Source organism: Brachyhypopomus gauderio, chromosome 14 (assembly GCF_052324685.1).
Source record: "Brachyhypopomus gauderio isolate BG-103 chromosome 14, BGAUD_0.2, whole genome shotgun sequence".
In the NCBI taxonomy this organism is placed as follows: domain Eukaryota; kingdom Metazoa; phylum Chordata; class Actinopteri; order Gymnotiformes; family Hypopomidae; genus Brachyhypopomus; species Brachyhypopomus gauderio.
The window spans coordinates 17,456,251-17,481,487 of NC_135224.1; the positions used below are offsets into that span (position 1 = coordinate 17,456,251).

General features: G+C 41.8%; 1 protein-coding gene across 3 annotated transcripts; it reads right to left on the bottom strand.

The window, feature by feature from the left end:
* Nucleotides 1-3,124: 3,124 nt before the first annotated feature.
* On the bottom strand, nucleotides 3,125-7,676 carry LOC143475229 (serine/threonine-protein kinase pim-1-like). Of its 3 annotated transcripts, none has more exons than XM_076973010.1 (7): nucleotides 7,594-7,676; nucleotides 5,551-5,979; nucleotides 5,348-5,442; nucleotides 4,954-5,004; nucleotides 4,309-4,687; nucleotides 4,017-4,193; nucleotides 3,125-3,295 (listed from the first exon to the last, which is right to left on the bottom strand). In XM_076973010.1, the coding sequence occupies exons 1-7, from the start codon at nucleotides 7,616-7,618 to the stop codon at nucleotides 3,273-3,275; spliced, it is 1,179 nt and encodes a 392-aa protein (XP_076829125.1). In that variant the 5' UTR covers nucleotides 7,619-7,676; the 3' UTR covers nucleotides 3,125-3,272. The 3 variants fall into 3 exon arrangements, with proteins under 3 accessions (XP_076829125.1, XP_076829123.1, XP_076829124.1); XM_076973008.1 differs by having other exon boundaries at nucleotides 3,125-3,697; XM_076973009.1 differs by lacking the exon at nucleotides 3,125-3,295 and having other exon boundaries at nucleotides 3,851-4,193.
* Nucleotides 7,677-25,237: the final 17,561 nt, after the last annotated feature.

The window sequence follows — 25,237 nt, forward strand, 5'->3', positions numbered from 1 at the left end:
AACATAACGTAAATCACACATGATTTAACAAATGTATATTGCCCTCTCCCCTTGCATGTCCCATCCACGCTCAGCATCCTCGTGATGGCATGATGGACTGAGTGCCGCCGTAGCCCCTTTCAAGTTGAGATTAGGGGGGACCGGCCGGCGCTTCCAGCGAGGTCAGTTTAGGAACACCAGAGGAACATCAGATTAGGACTGAGCCGAGGCCGTCCAGAGAGACGGCACTACACTCCTGAGGCCTACTGAACCCATGAGGATGGCTTCAGTGCCATGATTAACACACATATATGCAAAGAGCCCTAACATATACATCTAATGTGTTTAATATATACTAAGAAAGCCTGGCATAAAGGGAAATCATAAAATTTCCATCATATTTCCCTCCTTTCTGTCCTTTATGGACAAAGTACATCAACTTCAGATCACTCCATTGCAGGCTTTCGATCGTAGCGTCACATACAGAAAGTCCATGGATGGCCAAACAAGTTACATCATTACCACATTGTTTGAAAGATTACTTATTTAACTGAATCAACATCAGAGAAATCATAAGAATCAACATCAGAACATTTTAGCAGAATGTCATTGGTCGTCGTCGTGAGGTTCTTAGGTGTAAGGGCCGCTCCTGCAAGACACAACTCAGGAGAGACAGCAAACAAGGTACACAGAATAAAATCTAAATAATCAACATAATTCTATTATGTCAGAGATGTTATCATGCGAATCGTTAATAGCATTGTGCTCCATCACAGGATGAGCAAGAGCACAGGGTTCATGGTGGGTGATCGTTGACCTTTCTTGACAGCTGTTGTGCTTGGAGTGCGTGCACACCAAATCTGCACTCCTCCCACTCGACTGAGGCACCCCGAACACCCTCCTTTCACCCTATAGGAGCTGGGATGCAACCTACTCCATGCACTCAGCCTCTGTGCTCACCAGCTCTTCCTCCTAAAAACCCTTCACGACCACCCAATCCCCTGGTTTCAGGTTGTGCTGCAGACCTTCCCATGGCTTAAGCAAGGCCCCTTACACCGACCTGTGACAGAAAACAGGTTTGCACAATAACTTAGCATGCATTTGGTGGCCTGCCAAATTTTTAGCAGTAATACCCCCTCCCTTTATATTGCTCCCGCCCGCTCTGACAGTTCAGAGGCGTCTGCTGTCGATAGGAGCTCGCTTATCTCTGCTGTGGGAAACATCAGCGTTATCAGCACACAGAGTGCATATGCTGTTCAAATGTGTTCATATGTCTCGTCACATGGCAAAACACATTTATTTAGCAAAAACTCAGTAGCAGGTTTAATCACTTTACCTACGTGTCATCTACGTCTATAGGCAAAAGCATTTCTTCATTGCAAAGCATTTAATCATTATCAACACCATCAGCATGTGTTAGCGAAAGCATTTCTTCATTGCAAAGCATGGGAACAGTTTGTCTTACCTGACCCTTCCGGATCGTCACCAGTCAACCCCTGGGTTGCCAACTTTTGAAGATCGCTTTGCTTGGCTAGGTATGTTTGATGCGCTTCTTTTTCTTGCTTCTGTGTCCTCTGGTTACTCACCCTCTTTAGCTGGATTTATGCATGTGTCCACTTTGTGTTGGTCAGACGTCTGTTTTTAGCTGGCCAGTCCATCCAGCCACATCTATTTCCAGCTTCAGGCACAGAAGACGTCGCAACTCATGTGATGTCGGTCTGAACTCACGGCAAAACAACTCCAGTTCATCCGCAAACCTGCAGCCCCCCACGTCCTTGGGGTGTCCGGATTGCTTTATGATTTTCTGTGAGTCCGTTAAAGTCCATGTTCTCATAACCAGCATAGGCTCGTCCTGCCCCGCCACCTCCACCATTGGGCACGTCACCTGATCGTTGGTTGTTGCCAGAACCATCGACCACTCCTCTGGAGGCGGGGGCAGGGACGATTCGCTGTCGCAGACCATCAGTTCTCGGCTTGGCCAGTCTGTCGCATCCTGCACGTCACGTGATCCCGTGTGCGACGCCACTGGGCTGACCGGGTGCTTCGGAGGAGGAAGAGGTTTCGCTGGTCTTGGGGTTGCGTCGTTGGAGGGAGGAGGTGGGGCTGTTGGGACAGGTCGGGGTCACCTGGGACGTCTGTCCAGGTCTGGATCTGCAACACACTTGACAGACTTGAGATTTTGAAACTCGTGTTGAATCTTCTATTTGGTTTTTAACCCATTAAATTGACAGTTTGAGCAGAAAGATGAATATTAGTGGCCTGCTAGAGGTGATTTTGCAGGGCTCTGGCACCTGCTCCTCCTGTTCCTCTTTGCACAAAGGAGGAGTTAGTGGTCTTGCTGCTGGGTTGTTGCCCTCCTACGTCCCCCTCTATGTCTCCTGGTATCTACTCCATGCTCTGGACACTGTGCTGACAGACACAGCAAACCTTCTTTCCCCAGCTCACATTCATGTGCCAGCCTGGATGAGCTGCACAACCTGAGCAACTTCTATGGGTTGTAGACACCGCATCATGCTACCTCTATGGTGAGAGAACTAAAGTGACCAAAACATCAGCCAGAAAGGATGGGAACAGAGAAAAGGTCTGCAGAACCACTCTTATAAGAGGCGTCTTGCTAATTGCCTCTCATTTCTACCTGTTGTCTGTTCCATTTGCACAACAGCAGCTGAAATTGATTCAGTGTTGCTTCCTAACTGAATAGGTTGGTTTCACCAAAGTGTGGTTCACTTGGAGTTACATTGTGATGTTTAAGTGTTCCCTTTATGTGTTCCCAAATGTCTTGGTCCTCCCGAGGTTTCTTCCTAATCCCCACCATCATAGGGAGTTTTTCCCTTGCCACTGTCACCTTTGGCTTGCTCATTAGGGATCTGGACCCATACGATTGTAAAGCTGCTTTGTGACAACATGTGTTGTAAAATGCGCTATATAAATAAATTGGACTGACATTTTTTGAACAGTGTATATTATTCATAATAAACTTAATATCACCCAACTTGACATTCACCAAGTGCACTTCAATCTAACACATTAAGAATCTTAGACAATGTCAATTATATTACATTATATATTACCCAACAGTTTCATTTCAGTTTCTAGTAGTTCACTTGAAGAATATCCAAGAAGACAGTATTCATTCTGTTTGAGCAATTGCGTAAGTGTTTGTTCTAAAATAAAATCCAAGGCATGGACCACAAACTGCACATTATTTTTTTTTATTTCTGGAAGGCAGGATCTTCACTGTCCCAAACACTCAAGCTGCTCATCCTTCTGATGCTGTCCAGAGGTTTGCTGGTTTATGTGGTCCTCAAAACTGAATCTATGGAATTGGGGGGAAAAAAACCATTTAGAACTCAGAATAAATAGAGGAACAGTACAGATAGTACAATCCTAAATTGCATTTTCGATTAATAAAGTACTACATATAAGCATATACCACTTATAGCATTCAATTGTTATATAGTACACTATGCCTGACCCAGATTTTTCTGGTCCATAAGCAACAACTTGATAAGCTCATCCAATATTACACTGCACCTTGCAATTTAATTTTGCACTGTCCTCTAGTCTCATGCCCAGTACCATTTACCTCTACACTCCCTGTCTAACCTGAATTAGTTCTGAAGTCCTTCTAAAAACCACTCATGTGCAAGAACATCCTCGAGCACAGGACGTTTTTCAGGGTCCTTTTGCAGACACCATGTTATCAGATGGCGGCACTCTGTGTGTGTAGCAACGAGATTAGTTGAGCAAGAAAATCAGTTACCATCTGAAACTTCTGATCTGACTGTTCTAATGGCTTATTCAATGTTTTTAAAATGACAGAACTGTACAGAATCCTCCATCACTAACAAAAAAGACTGAACAAGTCTTTTTATAATTTTAAGACGGTTACAAAATGTTGTATTGCCAATTCTCCATTCTTCATTAGTCCATTTTATCAATCTGTGGTATTACATTACCAGATGAAATAATTACATAAATGATCATTTTGCAATTTAGACTTTCTAGTTATCTTAAAGATGCTTCTGCCTTTTCACCTCTGGATGGGTTTCCCTTGAAGCACGGGTCTGCCTCAACAATATCCTCCTCCTTCTCAAAGGGCACATGTCCACAGATAATACTGAAGAGGAGCACACCCAGACTCCAGATGGTGGCTTGACGGCCCTCATACGCCCCGTCAACCAGCCATTCAGGTGGGCGGTATACCTCAGTGCCTGAGACAACGAGAGAGAATCATCAGTCAGTAACAAAATAAAAAGTTTATAATAGTCTCTAATTTGATCCCATTTTTTAACTTGAGGTGCACATTTCATTCCTATGGTGAATAACCTTTAAAGAGCCTGTATGGTCCGGTCGTAAGCAGATCGCCACAGCCAAAGTCGATCAACTTGACATCAAGGGTGTCTGGGTTCACCAGAAGGTTCTCTTCCTTGACGTCTCTATGCAGAACTCCACGGTCATGGCAGTGAAGGACAGCCTGAACCACCTGACGCATGATCAGTCGTGCCTGTGGCTCAGGCAGTTGGTCTTGGTGCAAGACCGAGAAGTCAAACAGGTCCATGCACGGGATGGGTCGCTCCAGAATCAAGATGAAGCAGTCCTCGCACTCAAACCATTCTAGGAGCTCCACAATATGCTCACAACGAGGTGGCTTACACACCATCTCCATTAAAGCCACCTCTATGGGGAGACTGCGAGTTTCGCCAGGCTAAAATTAAGGAACTCATGGTTAGTATGGGTTTGAAGTTTTATAGTGGAATTATGGTTAGCAGGTTAACATGAAAGGGATCTGAATTGGTACCAATCATTAGATGAAACCTGAATCTAAAAAGTGAACTGTTTTCCTTTTGTGTTGGGAGGAGTCACTGAATGGAAAATTAACAGCTTTGCGTTTATAGTCCCTTTGCAGTTTTACCCATCTAAAAAGTTCCAGACATTGTTGCAATATTACGTAAGTAAAGATATTGGACTTACAACAGTGATGAACTCCTCTTTGTCAGACTTTGGCACAAATTTAATGGCGATCTGGTCACATGAAAAACACAGCAAGTGAAGTTGTTTACACAAAACAGCCAATACATTTAACATATCTAAGGGCTTGCAGATGGTAGCCACAGCTTCTCGGGTAACTCATAAATCTGGAGTCTGATAAATACTCATCCACAGATTGTCAAGCTTATCACATTGTATAATCAGGATCTTTCAAAAAGTGGAAAAAGGTCAAGGCACATTAAACTTGACCACTTGATTGCCATGTGAATAACAAAGGCTCTCTATGGAAAACGCATAGCTCCTTCAAAGTTCTTATCACAATCTAAAATAGAAATTAGGTCCCACAATCATTCTTGTATTGTGTGCTGATGCTCACCTGTTTTCCATCAGCATCGCGGACTCCTGCATACACTGCGCCGCATCCTCCTGTGCCCAGGAGATCTCCCAAAGTGTAGCGTGAAGCGAAGCTCTCTACATGAAACAAAAAAAGTTATATCCTTGCACAACATAAGATTCAGTCAAAAAAAATTCAGCAGGTGTAAAATGCTGGTAGTGTTGAAGGTGTTACTCTAGACAGACCTAGGCACTCCTCCTCTCTCTTCCTCTTCCTCGCCTGCGTCTCCATGGGGTGGGGTGCCAAGTCTTGAGGAGCATCCCCTGTTCTCTTCCTACTCTGCCTCAGGGGTTCCTCTTCTCTCCCTCGCTTTGCAGAGGAGCGGGACGCCGCCACGGGACCTTCAGTCGGGGCAGAGCGCTTCCTCCTCTTCTTTTTCTCACTGGGCCACGAGGTGTGTGTGGACTTTTCACCACATCCAACGGGCACCAAAACTGTGATGTCCTCTTTGTCCCCTTCACTCTTGATCTTTCTGCTCCTGGGACTTGGTGTGTCAGAGTTGGAAGAGGCTCTGCTTGTAGTGGCCTTGCAGTCCCTGCACCTGGAGGGTCCAGGCACCACAGAGTTCTGCCTGAACTGGGCCACTTTCCTGGGCTTGCTCCCCTTGCCCTCAGCTAAAATGAAGAGAACACAATGTTTTTGTAACCTTTAAGTAACATTAGGATTATTTTAACATTAGCCATATAACATAATATTAGCAACATAATGCATCATTTATATTGGGGGTCATTTATTTTTACATGGGGGGGGGGTGTTTTGTGGAGTGGCGAGATTACAGCTCGCGTTGTGTTCGGTGGATTGCTCCTACTTGCGAGGTGGATTTTAAAAAGTTAAAAGTCCCATCCATTGGCTCTATTGTGAAATTTTGTTGAATACGTCCTTTTTTCGGAAGTTAGAGTTTATTTTAAACTCCCATGCCTTTCACTACTAAGACACCAGATAATTATATATCATAATTATATATATATAAGCAAATATAGTGTGTGTATCGTTATTTGTAGTAGTAATTGCGATCGCAAGATACATGCAAGATAGGATGTGTTAGCTCACTGGAAGTGGAAATTACCCAACACAATTTAGTTTGTATAGACCACTAACAGGCGGACGGTGGTCCGGATCCGGACCCGAACGCAGTCCTGTAAGGACCCAGAATAAATTGTTAAAAATATTTTTTTATTTTGACGGGAGAATTAATTTTAAACCGGAGCATTTATTTCAGGGCTATTGAAAAAAACACTCCGTCACGAGTGTTACGTTCGCCACCCCCAACAAATCACGTTTAATGCGACCCGCCGAACGTGTCTAAATTATAGTAAAATCGTCATTCATTTCCCCTTTTCACCCTTTCATTTGCAATATCCTCGTTTCCCCCAATATATAGCGCATTAGTCCAGACACATTGACCTGTTGGAGTGGAACTTTCCTGCTGCCGTTTTGCCCTTCGGTAAAAATGAGCGGAGCAAAGAAAAGAAAAGTGGACACGGAGTGCCGAGTGTTTAAAAAAACAAGTGGACAACAAATTATTTTTTCACGGAGGTCCGATCAACGGCTGTATGTCTGACATGCCAAAACGGTTGCAGTTTTCAAAGAGTACAATATCAGCCGTCACTTTGCTACGAAGCGAGCAAGCAGTCAACAGAAGGACAAGCGGCTACTGCTCAGACGTTGGCAGTTTCTCTGCATATGGAAAGTTTGGAGGAGCGTTTTTAAATTAATCACAATGTGCGCATTTACGCACAGCAGTGGTTCAGTAGCCCTTTCTGGTTTCTGCTGCAGGTAGGATATTTAATGCAGTCTGTCTCTCAGAACAATCCGTCCATGATTTTGCGGTGTTTAAAACGATTAGAAATTACTGAGCTCGAGTATTTCGTTGGGTAATAATATGTTTTGAATGTTGAATGTGTTCCATTTATCTTTTTCCAGTAAGTGTTGATTTCATTAACTTTGTACCTTCAGTTGAAATGTATAAAAATAATCAATTTAATTGCGTGTCAAATGCTCCTGACCCGGACAGCGTTAACCACCACACCCCATGATGTACTGGTAAAATAAATTAGTATTAATGGCGCTAATGTCTTCTAACGTTAGCTAGATAATTTAGCAATGCTAACATAGGTTAGTCATGCTTCTCCAAAAAACTTGGGTTAAGTCGGTCTTGGAAAAATGTGCTTATGTTTTCTATTCAATAACGTCCTGTAAACCGATACTGAAAAAATAGCGTGACTTACCCTTAGGAGAAAGGGAACGATCCATGTCTTAATCGCTGTGCGTAAATATCGGTTTGACCTGACGCGCCTTTTCTTGATCCTATCGTCGTCTTGCCGGAATATGGTAATGAACTAATGAACCCGAACAGGACTTTGTATACATAGGGTAACTATGGGTAACTGTGCCGGTAACTATGGGTAACTGTGATGTCATAATAACGTTGCGCCATCCTCCCACAAACTTCTACACCTGTGTTTCTGTGATGAGTGTATGAAGTGTAATATTTAGTATATTAAATATTTTATATATTTTAGTATTTGACATTTCACAGAAGGCAGGTGAAATGCTATAACTGATATTTATGAAGCTGTGCACTGTATAGATGGACAAATGTTACCTTTTGTGTTTATTTAACTGTCAAATTCTTGAAGTACCAATAGAACATTACGCATAAGCAGTAATCAAAGCCATATGCTTGCTGTTTCATAATATGCAAGAAAATAAAAAGGTAATAATATAAAAACCAAATGTTTATGATGTATAGTGAACTGTACAAGTCAAGAAATGTAACTATGAAGCTAATTCTAGAACCAAATAGATTAATTACTGTTGTATGTAAAGCCAAAATGTCAAGTCAATATATTATTAAATGTATTTTTAATGTAAGCTTTACAAATGCATGGGTCCAGATCCCTAATGGGCAAGCCAGGGCCCACAGTGACAAGGGAAAACTCTATAGCTGGGATTAGGAAGAAACCTTGGGAGGACCAAGACTCCAAAGGGAATGCATCTTCCATTGAGTGGCCCAGCTAGTAGCAGTTCATATTCATAGTTCTACCTCTAAGCAGAACAGTCCCTTCAATGTGGTAGTTGACAGCATCAGCACATCCACTGGCAAAGCAAACCATTTCTAGGTGCTTTATGGAATTGTCTTTGTAGAAGTACGTAACCAAGATATAAAATGCAGACCCTCCTATCGTGTTGTGGGTCAATTTGACCCTTTTCAAAGTTTGAAGATGTAGGAAAACTATTTAAAATAATTTTTTCAGTATGAAACTTCTTCTGCTAGGGTTAATTAGTATAATCAACATATTATATGAAAATAATTAATGTCAGTTATTTGCAACCACCCCCTGCATGTTTATATCACATAGATACTGTTCGGGTAAATTTGACCCTTTTTTAAATTTTTGACCCTTTTTAAAAAAAATTTATTTTTATTTTATTTATTTGTGTGTGTGTATGTGTGTGTATGTGTGTGTGTGTGTGTGTGTGTGTGTGTGTGTACAATTGTGTGTGTGTGTGTTTGTGTGTGTGTTTGAGTGTGTGTGTGTGTGTTTGAGTGTGTGTTTGTGTGTGTGTTTGAGTGTGTGTTTGTGTTTGTGTGTGTGTGTGTATGAGAGTGTGTGTTTGTGTATGTGTTTGTGTGTGTGTTTGTGTGTATGTGTATGTATATATGTGTGTGTGTGTGTATGTGTGTATGAGAGTGTGTGTGTATGTGTGTGTGTGTGTGTATGTGTGTGTTTGTGTGTGTGTGTGTGTATGTCTGTGTATGTGTGTGTATGTGTGTCTGTGTATGTGTGTGTGTGTGTGTGTGTGTTTTTGTGTGTGTGTATGTGTGTGTGTATGTGTGTGAGTGTGTGTGTATAAGTGTATGAGAGTGTTGTGTGTGTTTGGTATCATAGTTTGAACATGGGAATTTTCACATTTTTATGAAAAACGATCCTAATTGAACCATTACCTGTTACAAGTAAGGAACACCATTGCACTAAATATTGATAGAATAATTAGTAATGTAGTTAGTAATTAAATATTCACACTGTTTGTTAGGATTTTTTTGGTTTCAGACATCTTTTGAACAATTAAACATGCACCAGGGTCAAAGTTACCCTAAACATCACGGCTGTTTTACAAGAATGCAGATAATAGGTGGGTTAAATATGTAATATATGTATATAACACATGTAAATATGTATATAGCACACATGCCAATGATAAGCATGGGCTCCAACAGGCTTATCTATGTCAACATAACTAAAGGGAGGGGCCTGGAGGTGACCACAGTCATTGTAGAGTATTTTTTAGGTAAGTGGATGTTTCTATTACGTTATGGTAATGCAACTAGTACAAGGTGCAGCACCCTAACCCTAGGTTTACGGTAGAGCTGTAATGAGGTAGAGAGTTAAAACTAGCTGTGAGACTTGGGCTGTGTTCGAAATAGCCTACTACATACTGCATACTGCACTCAGTATGTACTGGATACTGCATACTGGTCCTCGTAGTAGTATGCAGTAGTTTCCAGAATGCGACAAAAGCAAAGCATACTACAAGGTCACATGAACATAGCGTTGCATGATGGGATGCAGTACACCACGAAGATAGCTCTGTTCGCGTACTGGAATATTTTGCGGAAGTAGTATGTCATCTGGGGATGTTTTGCATACTGGAAAAATTATTTTTATTCACATACTGCAAACTGATTTGGGGACCATGCAGTACGCCAGTAGTATGTAGTAGGCTATTTCGGACACAGCTTCACTCTCTGTACTAGGGCTAGATGTGAATAAACACATCGGCTGTATCTTTTATGTTCTCCCATTTCTTCTGTCTACATGAACGCATGAATCAAGATGAACCATAACATGGTGTCAGAAGCTTCTGCCAGTGTGCTGAAACGGAGTGAGGTAACAGCATAGAAAGCTAAGGAGAACTTCACGTTGTTCCACTGTAGATAACCTCACACAGAGCAGATATGGAACAGTTCAGCATTAAAGAGAAATTACTCTGAGAGCCCAAGCTTACTTTGACCAAAGCCATTGAATGCCAGGGAGCAGATTAATGTAACGGCTGCCCGGAGAAAGAAGGAGGAATCCATGCTCTAGAAGAGACCTTAAAACACACAAAGCATGGTAACTGAAGAACACTAAAGTCAAGAGTCAAGTCAAGAGGCTTTTTATTGTCATTACATCTGAGTACAGGTACACAGTGTAACGAAATTATGTTCCTCCGGAACCGTGGTGCAACACGAATCAACAATACAATAGACGACATAAAGTGCCACAGGGTAAGAATACAACGTGCAAAATGTACAACATGGGACAATTTCACAACAGTACCAAAACACTACAATAAATACAATAAATACAACAGACCAGAGACAATTGACAGACATGACAGTGTAGTGCTGGTACAGTGCAATGTTCACTGCAGTCTTTTTGTGCATGTGTAGGGTCAGATCAGTGTTTGGTAGTCTTGAATGCACTCGGTTAAATGATGAAGCTTGGCATGCAACACTGCTCATCAGAGGAGTACTAGTTAACTTCAAGCCTGACACTGGTGCTGATGCAAATGTTTTGCCTCTAGAACAGGTCGGAAAGATGCCAGGAAGTCTGCACTTAAATCTTACAGACATGAAACTGGTTGCTTATGGAGGTGCAAAAATCACACCAGCCGGATGTGTCCAATTGAAATGTAGTACTGAGCGTGCAGAGGTAAGGTTGCTGTTCTATATTACCAGGCAAACAGCATGCCCAGTACTGGGTAGAGCAGCATGCCAAGAGATTAACCTCATAACCTCATTGAAGACATAAGAGAATGCTCGCCGACAACAAAAGAGGAGCTAGTGAATAAAATATCCTAAAATATTCCATGGACTGGGTGAGTGTCCAGGTGAACACCACATTCATGTTGACCCTGATGCAACACCAGTTATACATGGCTGCCGGAAAATCCGATTCACAGTCATGGATAAGTTGAGGGAGACATTAGCTAAGCTAGAGAAAGCAGATGTTTTCACTCCAGTCACCGAACCAACAAACTGGATTACCAGTTTGGTGATAACTGAAAAAAAGAATGGATCTCTAAGTCTTTGTCTTGATCCTCCTTTGCTTAAACAAAGCAAACAAGTGTCAGCATTATTCCATTCACACAGATGTTCAAAGCAAGCTTGCAGAGAAGAGTTTTCTTCATTTTAGATGAAAAGGATGGACACTGGCAGATCAAGCTAGATGCACCTGCATCTCTCTTGCTACAGATTTAAGGTGCTGACGTATTAGTTGTACACAGAAACGGCTGGTGGTTCAGCTCCTAGCAGTGGGATAACAGATAACATAGTGCTTTCTGTCTCTGCACATTCCCCTGATGCAGGTTACAATATACACACATACATACACAAGTACATGATTACATACATTACATAAATCACACTATTCACAGTCCTTCTGCTAATCAGAATGACATGTACTAAATCATAATGTTCTTTTGTAATTTTAAATGACATAAGCAAAATGGCGTAATTTCTCTCACACTTTGCTTGGACTCAGGGCCGGCCCTTCCATTAGGCGATATAGGCAAATGCTAGGGGCGCCGGCTGTCCAGGGGGGCGCTCGCGTGAACGCGTTATTTATTTATTTTTATTTTTAATTTTTTTTAACAAAGTAATAATTCAGAAATATGAAAACAAACAAAGTCCACATAATCACAACTTCATTGTTTAATAATATTAGTCAAATTAGCCCCCTCCCCCCGCTCGCTCTGCGCCCCTCTTTACTGTTTCTTCTTCTTCTTACATCTCAGATTTACTCCAATCTCCAATCAGGCAGCGCTCAGCGCTCATTTAAAACTCAGAGGAGATCGTGCTTTTTCAGTGTACGCTCCGAAACTGTGGAATAACCTACCACCTGACATTCGTCATGCTACCTCTGTCTCGGCTTTTAAATCAGGTTTAAAAACCTATTTATACAAACTTGCATTTGTTCAGTAAGACACTGTGGTATGTTGGGTGCATTGATGTATGTTATGCTATTTTATTTTATTTTTATTTTGATTGTTGTATTTCTGTATTTTACACATTATTTATGAGAACATGTACAGCACGTTGGGCAACCTTGGTGGCATAGAAAGTGCTTTATAAATAAATTTTACTTACTTACTAAAAAAACAACGCCATAGAGTGAGTGACATCTCTCCGGAAAGATGCCAAAAAGACCGAAGTTCTCTGGTGCTCAGGGGAGAAAAAGGGAGATACCCGTCGCTGCAGAAGCAAAAGTCCAGGGGGTGGAGCTGGATCTAGATCTAGATCTAGAGCCATTCCAAATCACCGTTGTCGTCCTAAATTGCTATTCTTATTTACTCACATGCCGTTCATTTGTGAACAATCATGAATGTGAAAGTAGGTTAATAATAAACCAATTTTCATCTCGCTAATGTTAGTAACTAGTTTCCTTTGGTGATTATACTAAATCTGACTGTATCTGTTTGCACGTACAGCCACTGTTAAGTTTATCTAATCTAGGTGTCTAAGTAAGTGACGGTAAAAACTGATGTTAGAAGTGTCACGGTCACAGCTCCGGACCCTTCCCTGTGGGCGTGCCGTTATGTCGTCTGCTGTTATGTCCATATTAGTAGTTCCGTGGGTGTGGGTTGTCTGTGAGCGTGTTCGTAGTCTCACCTGTGCCTTGTCTCGAGATCACGAGGGTCTGTGTTAACAACCTATTTAATGTGCGTTCGCGCAGTGTCTTGTGCTCGTCTTTGTCTAAAGTTCATGCCTCTGTAAGCCTCCGCATTTGCGGGCTTACATTATCTGTGCTGGGCTTTGCGTGTTTTTGTATTAAACGTTCTGTGTTTCACCGCAAGACGCTCGTCGTGTCTCCTCCTTCCTCCCACACGCCAGCGTCACAAGAAGACAAGCGGTTAGCTAAACAGAATACAGATATATTAAATACTTATGTATGTTGTGTTCTTCATATTGGACATAAACTGTTAAATTAATTAGTGTTTGCTGTAGTTATAATTTGTAATGCTTGTCCTGTTCGGTACCGCATGGACACGTCGAGGGGGGTAATTCAGTAGTGTGTGCATGTAACGGCCATGATCCTCATTAATCAGTTCACTGAAAAACTTCACAACTAATATAATGCTATTTATATTTTTCCATCCATCTATAGATGCATATCACGGTTTTGAAAAAAGGACAGACGCTTTCAGTTGTGCAGTGCACTACATGTTGCAGTAAATACCACTGTCCATTCTGCACACCTGAAGTGTACCGCTCTAACGAAAAAAGTAATTTTATTAAAGGTAAAAAAAAATGAAATAGTACATATTTAAGAAATGTACTGTACTTTATTATGTTGGCAATCACAGATCATTATTCCTGTCCACTTTTACGTTTTCTTGTAAACTTAAAAAAATGTGTATTGTGTTATTTAAATAATATTCAAAGAACATTTTGATCGGTAAAAGGGTGAATTTACTGGATTTCTATTTCCTGGTCGGAAAACGTAAGCGACACGTAGGAGGAGTTGGATTAGATGCAGCTCCGCCCACCCCCTGGACTGACCAAAAGAAACTATGGACGGTGGGAGGAGTTGGATCTAGATCCAGCTCCACCCCCTGGACTTTTGATTCTGCAGCGACGGGTACTTGGAAAAAGGAGAAAAGAAGAGGAAAAAAGGCAGCAAAAAACCAAAGGTAATATAATATGGTGAATTACACTATACTGTATGTTGCAGACATGTGGACTCGAGTCACATGACTTGGACTCGAGTCCGACTCGAGTCATTAAACTGATGACTTGTGACTTGACTCGACAACATCACTGAAGACTTGCGACTTGACTTAGACTTTACCTTTACTGTCTTGGACTTGGAATCGGACTTGAGCTTTAAGACTTTAAAAGACTTGAAATCCTTATTTTAACTAGACTGACCAGATTTGGGTTTCTGAAAAGGAGGACACCTTTTACAAATTTATTTTTTAGCGGCGTGTGTGTCAATAGTTGACGGGGGGATAGCGTGTGTCAAACCCTAGACGTCGGATTGGCTACCATGTATGTGAATCAAAATACAACCGTCAGTGCAGATGGATGATAGCCTGTCATTCATACACTACTTTTTAATGTCATGCGATCTACCCACACTTACTTCGCAAAATCCTGGACGATTTTGAAATTACCCCCGGAAATTTTTTTTAGGTCTCAAAAGTAGGATATGTCTGGGAAAAAGAGGACGTCTGGTCACCCTAATTTTAACATAATAAATAAGTAATATAGAATCACATAACTGGATGATTTAGTATTAAATGGTGTAAAATGTGAACTGCTCAGCTCAGTTTATCCGTAACCTAACTACAGGTGAAGTTCTGCAGCCGATCGGGGGAGAGGGGGAGGGGGAGCAGCAGCGTTGAATTTGTGCGGAGAGGACAAGCAACATGCTCCCAAAAATTATCCTGTTCAATTATAAAGATTATGCTGTTGTGAATAAAAGAAGAACTGCGACATGCAAGAGATGTGGAGTCAGGATAAGAGATGGAAATGCGACCACTTCAAACTTTGTTCGACATTTGAGACTGCACAAACAAAAGTAAGTCTCTGCTATGTATATTTTGCATAATGCTATAACGGTTAGCTAGCTAGCTGGGATGTGATAACTCAGGGGTCGAAAATTAACTTTTACAGGGGTCCACATGAGCAACCTGACTTGTGTGAGTGGTCCGCACCAACGATAAATCGAAAGCGGGGACCAGGGACGGACGGACGAACGAAAGTCACTGAGGCGAGGGGGGGGGGGGGGGGGGGGTGTTGGCGACGACAATTGCGACGACATCTCACGTTAGTGAGTAACGTTAGTTAGTCTGACTAACTTAATATACTACTAATCAACTGCATCATTTGTGTTAAATATTGAAATTACATATGGTGACTTGACTAGGACTTGAAGTTTAAGACTTGGGACTTGACTCGAGACTCGCTTGTATTGACTTGGAACTTGACTCGAGACTTGATTGTATTGACTTGGGACTTGACTCGAGACTTGATTGTGAAGACTTGAGACTTACTTGTTACTTGCAACTTAGTGACTTGTTCACATGTCTGGTATGTTGTACAGTAAAAGTTCCCTTCAGAAAAATACTGTAGTTACTAGCTAGCAAAGTCAGTTACCCCCTTCCCTAAACTTGTTAAAGAAATCCCCCCCCCCCCCCCATTTTGACTATGTAGTGGAGACAGCTAAACTCCATTTCACTGTGACACCCAAACTGTGTCACACCCAAACTGTCGCCTGCCGAACTGAGCGACTGACTCACCCAGATCTCTTTGATTGTATGTAAAGATAAACACTGATTCTTTACCCAGCAACAGGCCCCAAAGGACCCACATCCATAGTGGTGTTTACCTCCCAAAAGCCTACAATTGACCTTATGATCTCCTGAGCTTGGGAGAGAGGCCATCTAAGAGAGGCTGGTCAACATCAACCTTCTTCGGAGGACACTGGGACCACAGTCAGGAAGGACCATAAAACTCTAAATTCCAACCATATCTGATTGCCCACAGTTTAAACCCATTGGAAGTTCTGTGTTAAAATCCAGAACTGAAAATACAAATATTTCAGAGATCTCTAACTCCAAATCTAAACTGTACACGGAATTGGGATTCAGCTTACAGGAACCAGCTCAGCGAATGCAGTCTAGAGACACCGAACTTGACTACCATCCATACAAGGAAAGATTAATTATTCTTGAAACCAGTATTCAGCTTTCCAGCCTTTAAGGACAAAGGACCACAGGACCATGTGCCTCTAAATGTGAACACTGTGCCCTGTGGTTGATATAAAGACACAACTTATGATCTTTCATGTATTCAGTATTAAGTGATTTTATTAGAATACCTGTCATTGTATAAACAAACCACAATGATGCATATATTACTTTGTGTATCAGTAGTTAGACATACCTGTTCTTGTAGTCTTAAATTGTATAATGAATGCAGGCATGCATATATATATTACTGTGTGTTCTGCTGTTTAGACATGCATGCTCATTAATTCTGTGTTAGAGTCATAGAGGCTTGTGTACTCACATATTCCTGTGCTGCCTTATTTTAGACACATCAATACACTTGTATTCCAATGTAATTGTAAAGCTGGGTGCAGCACGAAGGATGAGACACGGATCCTTTGCTTTGGCGACCAACGTCACTGCTTTATTTACAAGTATTGCGCAAGAAGGCGCACGAGGAACAAGAAACACAGACACGTAACGTGTAACGTGTAAACGTAACGTGTAGACACAACCACACCCACGGAGATATACTGACGCAGACAAGTAGACGCAGACGACGTTAACACACGCCCCAAGCACGTGACAGAAATATTAATTTAGATTCATAGATAACCAAGTATAAACATGTAATGTGCTATATTAGGCATATGCACATCTATGTATTAGTTTGTATGTCACTCATCAAATGTATTCATTCTCATGTGTGCTTATGTGACCTCACATCCATGCCTGTCTGTGCACTATGTGTCATTTATTGTCCAAAAGTGGAAATTAAGAATGGCTCAATGTGTAGACTAATAGAACCAAATTAATTCTTATTTAGGCAGAGTATGTAAGTCAATTTATTTAGGAATAGGGAATTCCCTCTGTCTTCAAATTGTGTTAATCTGTCTTCTTTGGTTAAGTCATTAACTAGACCTGGAAAGACGGGCACTCCTCGCTCCCCTCTCTCTCTTTCCCTTTCTCTCTCCCCTGTCCGGGCAGAGGTAATGAATATTCATTAATACAGTCCAAATGGTCAATGACATGATGACCAAGGAAGACGCACCAAAAGTTGTTTTAAAAGGCCTTGCTCGAATAGAGACAATGAGCTTGGCAGCCTGGTAGATTTGGAAGGACTTGGAGAATTTCGCCAGACTCGCCGAGACTCAAAGACTCGAACTCGTTGGAAACACGCCAAACCATCGCGACCAACAGTTTGCTGGACTCACGCCGAACACCGCAGTGTCCAGTAGAGCGATGCTAAGAGACCGCAACTAACGCTCTCACCGAGTCCAACAATTTCAAGTCCAAGATTCTTCTTTATTTTATTTTATCTTCTTTATTTTACGTGTCGTCATCAAACGTACTTTTATTTAGTCTAGTCTTTCAAGTCAACCGCATCTTCTTTCTGAGTCAAGTTATCCGCACAAGTTTGTCTGCGCCCTCCAGCTGCGACTGTGACGTCACTGCTAAGTATCCGCGATTCGAGCCGTCTCGCGTGACCTGCTCCGCAGACCTTTGCTGCCTCAAGAAACGAACCGTGAACGCGCATCGGTTGGTCCGCGTCACCACGCCTCTTCTTCAACGTAAGACGCTCAGTTCATATGCTGTTTTGGGGTTGCCAACTTCTATTTCTCCCGGAGTCCAAATAGTAAATACTGTCATGGGCACAGATGGAAATTCTGAAGTGAGGGGGACCAAGCTGTACAATATATATACATATGCTTGTAGATGCTAGATTTCGGATGGCGTCAATATAAATCTGGAGGGGACATGTCCCCCCCCGTCCCCAGTGCCATCTGCGCCCCTGAATACTGTTACCATTAACCTGCCCAAACTTTCTCTTTCCCTTTTCTATTCTCTCTCTAAAGACCTTATGTCCGTCCCTGGGTCCTACAATAGGAAAGCCTTAGGGTAGTCATATAATCCATTTAAATCTCATGACCGTCGATAACTGCTTATCATTCGCTGTTGTTTAATTTTATATTCTTTGTTGTTCACTATTATACCCCTAGTTTAGATTAGTACATTCACATATAGGTTTAGTTTCATTTTGAGCCAAATCATTCCATATGTTTTGTAACAATTGCTATATTAACCATTTAATAAATTTGGACATTTATTCATTAATCTGGTCACGGTGGTAAATACATATTTTGGTCGATGGTATTAGGTCACTGGAACCAGAACTTAACCCTTTAGTAATATGACTGATCAAACCATATTCCACCTATTTCCGTTATCACAATACTGGTTCCTGAGCAATCAGGATGGTGCCCCGTTCATAATCCATAAACTAACATATGTATCCGCTACAACTAAATAAGCAGGCCTTAGTCCTCATTGATTAGAGACTCTACAATAAGCAGAAACTTCAGATGTCGCTAATGTAATCGCCTTCTATCGTCTCTTTTGTATTTTTTGTATTTGGAAAAAGCTCCAATTAAAGTGGTAACTGAGTCGGGACTTTTCTAGCATCTGCTGAATTGTAATTGAAGGGTGCTTCGTTTTAATATGAGAATGCATGTTGGTGTGTTTCCATCTTTGGCAGAGAATTTTTATAAGCAGATCTTACACACTGACTCATATAGGTTTGTTGGCTCTGTCTTATAATTTGAAACAAATCCAAAATGCTGCCAATCTGTAGCAGTCGTGTTTTTCTTTGAAACCAGTTCGCTTCACTCATAACTAGCACTCGTCGTCATTATGGCTTTTTCCTCTCTGTATGATCCTAGTGAAAACCGCCACTCCATAACCAACTGCTGACCTCTCCCACAGATGTTTTTAATGAATACGCCAAATTTTTCAAAGTACAGATTTGGCACGTTGCATCACGTGTTTAATATACTGCCACAATTTTACAATACTGTCATCATACTGCCCAATCCTAGTAGGTGCTATTCAAGGACGGATTAAGGATGGTCTGGGCCCCTGGGCAAAGAGTTGCACAAACAATTTGTGATAGGCACAGTCAAAAAAAGTCTAAGTGCTATGTAGACATTTGGAAAGGTTGACTGTAAATTCAAATTTATCATGGTTTTGAGCATTTTACTAGGATGTTTTTCTTTTTCTGTTATGAATGATTTGTATCGTATCAATTCATCAGCCAAGCTCATGTTCAGATCTGAAGGATATGCTGCAGCGAGTGAGTTAACCTTTAAAGTGAGCTCACTGTTGGACATATTGTCAGGCATGAAAAGAACATCAAATAGCTCAGTTAAGTGTGTGTATGCATTCAAACGGTGGTAGAGAGAGGACACAAGTTTGTCAATGACAACATTGAAAATTTCGATCCGAAACTTGTCCTTTCCGTTAAATGCTACACCTGGCTCTGCACTATCATCAGACATAATTTTCCGCTTCTTTGTATGCTGGAGGTCATGCCTGTACTCTTGGGAGACCGCAGTGGTGACATTTAAAGCTGCCCCTTCAAACACCTCAAAGTTATCTCGTAGTCTCGTAAAGACAAGAGAAGTTGTGTAGCTGTACATATGTCAATATCATGCTTCTGCAGCTGCAGGCTTGTGGCTTGGAACCTCTGTAGTATTGTGTCCCAGAAGTATGCTATGAAGGCCATCTCCAACTTGTCCAATTTGTCACAGAGTGCAGAGGCTTCACTTCGAGTTACACATTTCTCCTCCATATATTTAGACATATCATTCAATGCCTCTCAAAGTTGTGCATAATATTTCCAAAGAGCCTTAGGGTGTACTCACACCAGGGGCGGACTGGCATACATTGCTACCGGGGATTTCCCCGGTGGGCCGATGGGTTAGTGGGCCGGTGGGCCGCCGGTGGTTTAACTCAGCCCATGGAGGAGCCACTGCCGCGCACTGCGGCCCCGGCCCGTAGTCACGCTGCTGTTTAACGGTGCCTATTACCTCCCCCGCTCCAGTCAGACTAACCTGCTCAGCGCGGCCGCGGACTGGGCCTGTAAACACATGAACGAGTTGGACCGGGCCAGCTGATGCGGGCTGACGGTATGCAGCGGAGATCAGAAAATAATCCAACTTGTCCCAGAAAATCCGGGCCGGACTACGAAAACATACAGCAGTTTAAATTGTAGATAACGTGTTATTTTAAATGTACTGCTGTCGCCTCTGCAACGTCTAAGGCACCATGTGCAAATTACCTTAACACGGTTAACACGGACGCAAGTGGCGGTCTTAAAGGTTCCAGAGCACTGTGCACTGTTTTTTTAAGCTATTGAAATTCTTAGATTAAAACTAACCACCACAAATAGGTAAGAGGAAGAAATATCCACGTTAGAGTTGTAGGTTGTTCTTTAGGATGCACTTTGCGTAAAACAACTTGTTTGGTGGTCTTATGATGGACTAATTAAAAGCCACTATATGGCTTTGTAATCATAATATTGCTGGAATTAATATTGTCCATATGACAATAAACGCCATCATATACACTACGTGCCATGTATAGATTCATATACAGTATATATACACACACTAGATTCATATACAGTATATATATATATATATATATATATATATATATATATATATATATATATATATATATATATATATATATATATAGTGGGCCAGTCTGTCAGGAACTCCCGGGCCACTTTTTCTCCCCAGTCCGCCCCTGACTCACACTAGGCACGGTTTGCTGGTTCCGTGCTGGGGCCCGGTTATCCCCCCTCCCCCTCTGGCCTGCACTCACACTGGCTTCATCAACCCGGCCCGAGCACGCTTACGTCACCACAACGTGACTTTATTTGGAAAAAAAGCGCGCTCGCACAACACTATGGAGTTCACGATTCTCTTTTTATTGTATTTTTGAAGTCGTTTTGGGAGTGCAGAAACACGGTGCAAGCACAGATTTATCGATCATTTAACACAACGATTGTCTGCTAATCGCTTTGCCGCCATGACTGTTTAATGTGAGCGTCGCATCACTGACGTCATGTTTGAGTTCCAGCAAAATGAACCAATCAGACGAGGCACCAAGCGGGCCCGGGCACCGATAGCGCTCACACTAGAAGCGAACCGTGCCCGAGTCCACATGAATCGTGCCCTGGCCCACCTCTTCAAGCGGGCCCGAGCACGGTTAACTGATCCGGGCCCGGGCACGTTTGGAGCGCTCACACTAGCCAAACGAACCGTGCTTCGGCAGGCAACCGTGCCCGGGCCCGGATCACAGAGCCTAGTGTGAGTACGCCCTTAGTTGACTCAGCTCGTGCGCTCCATCGAGTACCTGACAGTGATTTCAGTGTGAGTTTGATATCAGTATCACGGAAAACCTTTCCCCACCTGTGTGTAGATGATGCACAAAATGTGTACATTGCCTGTACAAAGTCAAAAAAATGTCCAGCTTCTGCCCAACAGCATTGACACCAACTAAATTCAGTGAATGTGCTGCACAGGGGACATAACAAATCAAAGGGTTTCTTTGTTTAAGATGAGCTTGGACTCCACTTTCCCGACATGTTACTTGCATTATCATATGACTGGCCCCTACAGTTGGATAAGTCTAGGCCCAGATTCTCCAATAGGCTCAAAAGCTAGAAAACGCTCAACTACATGTCTGTCATTATTAACAAACCTGAAAATAAAAGTAAGTTGGTCCACATGAGCAAGGTCTGGAATGGAGTCAACTATAACAGAGAAGTATTTTGATTCTTTGATCTCATTAACAATTGCCTGAAGTTCTTATTAGTGGCGTGAAGTGCTTATTAGATTGGTGGCAATAATTCAGTCCCTAGCTGAAAGAAACATGGCTTTAAGGGGATCCACTAACACATTAAACAAACCAGACAATGGCAATTTTCTCAAAGAGGTGGAGCTTATGGCAAAATTTGATCCAGTAATGGAGCATCATGTTGTCAGAGTGAAAAATTGAACTAGCAGTCACACACATTACCTGGGCAAAAAAATCCAAAATGAACTGATAGAGTGCATCAGTGGAAAAGTACTGGAAAATATAGTGGAAGAGATCAAAGTATTTCTCCATTATATTAGATTGCACCCCTGATCCAAGTCATAAGGAACAACTCTCTGTCATTGTCAGGCATGTATCTCTCAAAGACATGCCACACATTAAGGAACATTTCATGGGTTTTCTTGTAGCAGAGAAGTCAACGGGAGAAAGTTTATCATCTCTTATCCTCAAAAGACTAGAGGAGCTTAACATTCCCTTTGAGGACTGCAGAGGACAGTCTTGTGACAATGGTGCCAATATGAAGGGAAAGAACAAAGGTGTTCAGGCGAGGTTGCTTCAGCAGAACTCACGAGCCTTCTTTGTCCCATGTGGTGCCCACACTTTAAATCTGGTGGTTGTTGATGCTGCTAGGAGCTCAGCAGATGCCACTGGCTACTTTGGATATTTAATGAAATTATTCGAACTCTTCTCAGCCTCCCCCCCAAGATGGCAGATCCTCCTGAAACATAAAAAGCGTTCAGGCAGTAAGGTACCAGGCTGGGCAAGTCAGAGAGGCTCTTCTGGTAGTGGGAGAAACTGCTGCAGACCCTATGGTGAAAGTTAAAGCCCAGTGTTTGTCTGAGGAGATTGGATAATCAAATAATGACACTGAGAGGGGCAAGGGAAGAGCAAAAATAAGGAAGCGATTTAATGGAATGAAGTGCACTAACTCAAAAACCTGTGACTTAATCCAAGGAAACAATAACATGCAGTCAACTGGTACATAGAGAGACAAACAACACTCAGGTGGCTAACTCCCTGATTGGCCACGCCCACCGGTGACATGAACACAACGCACCAAGATGAATGTACTGCATTTTTTATGCAAATTTTTATGTATTTTCAACATAGTACATCATTCATCTGACAAAGTATTTTTGCATCTTTCAAGTTACATTACTGCATTTTAGTCTACTACCTTATATTTATTTAGCTTTTTGTTCTTGCTTTAATGTAAATTCTTTTAATTTTCTATCTGGTATTCCTGCCAAGGAGCAAAGTAAGAATTTCAATGTACACAGAAACCTGTTTCCTTACTGTGCAAATGACAAAAAGCTGTTTCTAAATGGAACCGTTTTTCAAGAGGACAGAAGATCGTCACGGTCGGCCGGTCCAGCTCCATAGGGGAGACGCCCACTTCACGACTCTCCACCTCCCGTTCAATCAATCAATCAATCAATCAAAGTTTATTTGTATAGCGCTTTTCACAACACATGTTGTCACAAAGCGCCTTACAGGATTTAAAAGGTTAACAATACTACGGGTCCAGAACCCTAATGAGCAAGCCAAGGGCGACAGTGGCGAGGAAAAACTCCCTAAGATAGTGGGGAATAGGAAGAAACCTCGGGAGAACCAAGACTCAAAAGGGAACCCATCCTCCATTGGGCGGCCCGTTAACACACAGATTACACAAAATACAGACAAATACACAAGTCACACACAAATCACACAATCAGACTAAGTAAAGGTAAAAATGAAAGTTCTGGGTTATGATATTGTCACTGTAAATGTCTGTTGATGAACGCCAGGCTTTCATTCCGTGTCGGAGCAGCGATGCTGGTATTGTAGGCTCCGACTGCAATGTTACTCTCCAGGTGAACCTCGGAGAAAAGATACGAGATGTAGTAAATATGTAACAGATTAATCAAAGGCCAAACTAAACAGATGAGTCTTTAATCGAGTTTTAAACATTGAGACTGTGTCTGAGTCCTGAATAGAGGCAGGAAGATTATTCCACAATTGTGGAGCTTTAAAAGAAAAGGCTCTTCCACCTGCTGTGATCTTTTTGATCCTAGGAACAGTTAATAACCCTGCGTCCTGCGAGCGAAGTGAACGCGCTGGGTTATATTGTTCAATAAGTTCACTAAGATAGTCTGGAGCTAAGCCATGCAGCGTTTTATATGTTAATAAAAGTATTTTATAGTCAATACGGAATCTAATTGGCAGCCAGTGTAATGACGATAGTACGGGACTAATGTGATCAAACTTTTTAGTTTTTGTTAAAACTCGTGCTGCTGCGTTCTGAACCAGCTGGAGTTTGTTTATCGATTTACCAGAACATCCAGCTAGGAGACTGTTGCAATAATCTAAACGAGAGGATATGAATGCATGGATTAGTTTTTCTGCATCACTAATATTTAATATGTTTCTAATTTTGGCAATGTTGCGCAAGTGAAAGAACGCTACCCTAGTTATATTATTAATATGTGTATCGAACGAGTGTGTATGTGTATCGTTCACTCCCTTGGTCACAATCCCCCACCTACTGATTATCACACGCACCTGTCTCTAATTCCCTCTCACTCCTTACAAGCCCACAGGTCCTGCAGGTCGGTGCTGTGCATTCCTTGTGCCTGTCGGGAGTGAGGCTGCGTGTGACGTCTTCTCCCGCTGTCCTGCACAGACGCCAAGTTAGTAGTGACGCTTGTGCTTTACGCACTTCTATTAGTGCTCTGCGCTCTCCTCTTTTCTTTAATATATTTGAGTGTGTGTTGTGCACGTTGAGCATGAATATGGACATTAAAGAGAACACGGCACCATCCATGTTGTCTGCTGCTTCTGTCACCCAGTTACAAAGAGCTGCAATGCTAGATGGTTTCAAATCAAAGTTAAAAACATCCGTGTTTGGCCAGGCCTTTGGTTCAGGGTAGATATTGTATATATTTTGTAGGTACTGAAACATTAACTAAAATGTGGCATTAATTCCAGTATTATTAAACTTTTTCTGATTATTTTATCGTCTTTAATTCGTATGTCTTATTTCTCTCAATCTATTTTTTATTATTTTAAAACTTTTGTTGGTCTGATTTTGTTAAATTGATTTCAATTTCTATTTTTTTAAATTCATTATATTTTTTAGCAATGACATTCCCAAGGATAGATCTCGGATTGTAATAAGCTCCTTTTCCTGTGTAAAGCACTTTAATTTACTGCTTTGTATAAATTATATACGTATATAATTAAACTTGCTTTGCCTACACCATCAACTCACAGTGCCTTTACTCGCATCTTAAAATTGTGTCAACCACCATATGGTGTAAACGTGCCCCCACCTGAATAACTACTAATTTCACAATCACAAAAGGCAACAAACTGATAAACAACTCAAAACTCCATATTCATTAAACTTCTACATAATAAAACGAAACAAAAAACATTTTGCACTTTGTATTGCAGTTCAATTGA

Coding starts and splice junctions, on each gene's coding strand:
- LOC143475229 (XM_076973008.1), bottom strand. CDS start 7,618: ATGGATCGTTCCCTTTCTCCTAAGG. Junction 5,005..5,347: donor GCGATGCTGATGGAAAACAG/GTGAGCATCAGC, acceptor TCATGTGACCAG/ATCGCCATTAAATTTGTGCC. Junction 4,688..4,953: donor AAGAGGAGTTCATCACTGTT/GTAAGTCCAATA, acceptor CCTTAATTTTAG/CCTGGCGAAACTCGCAGTCT.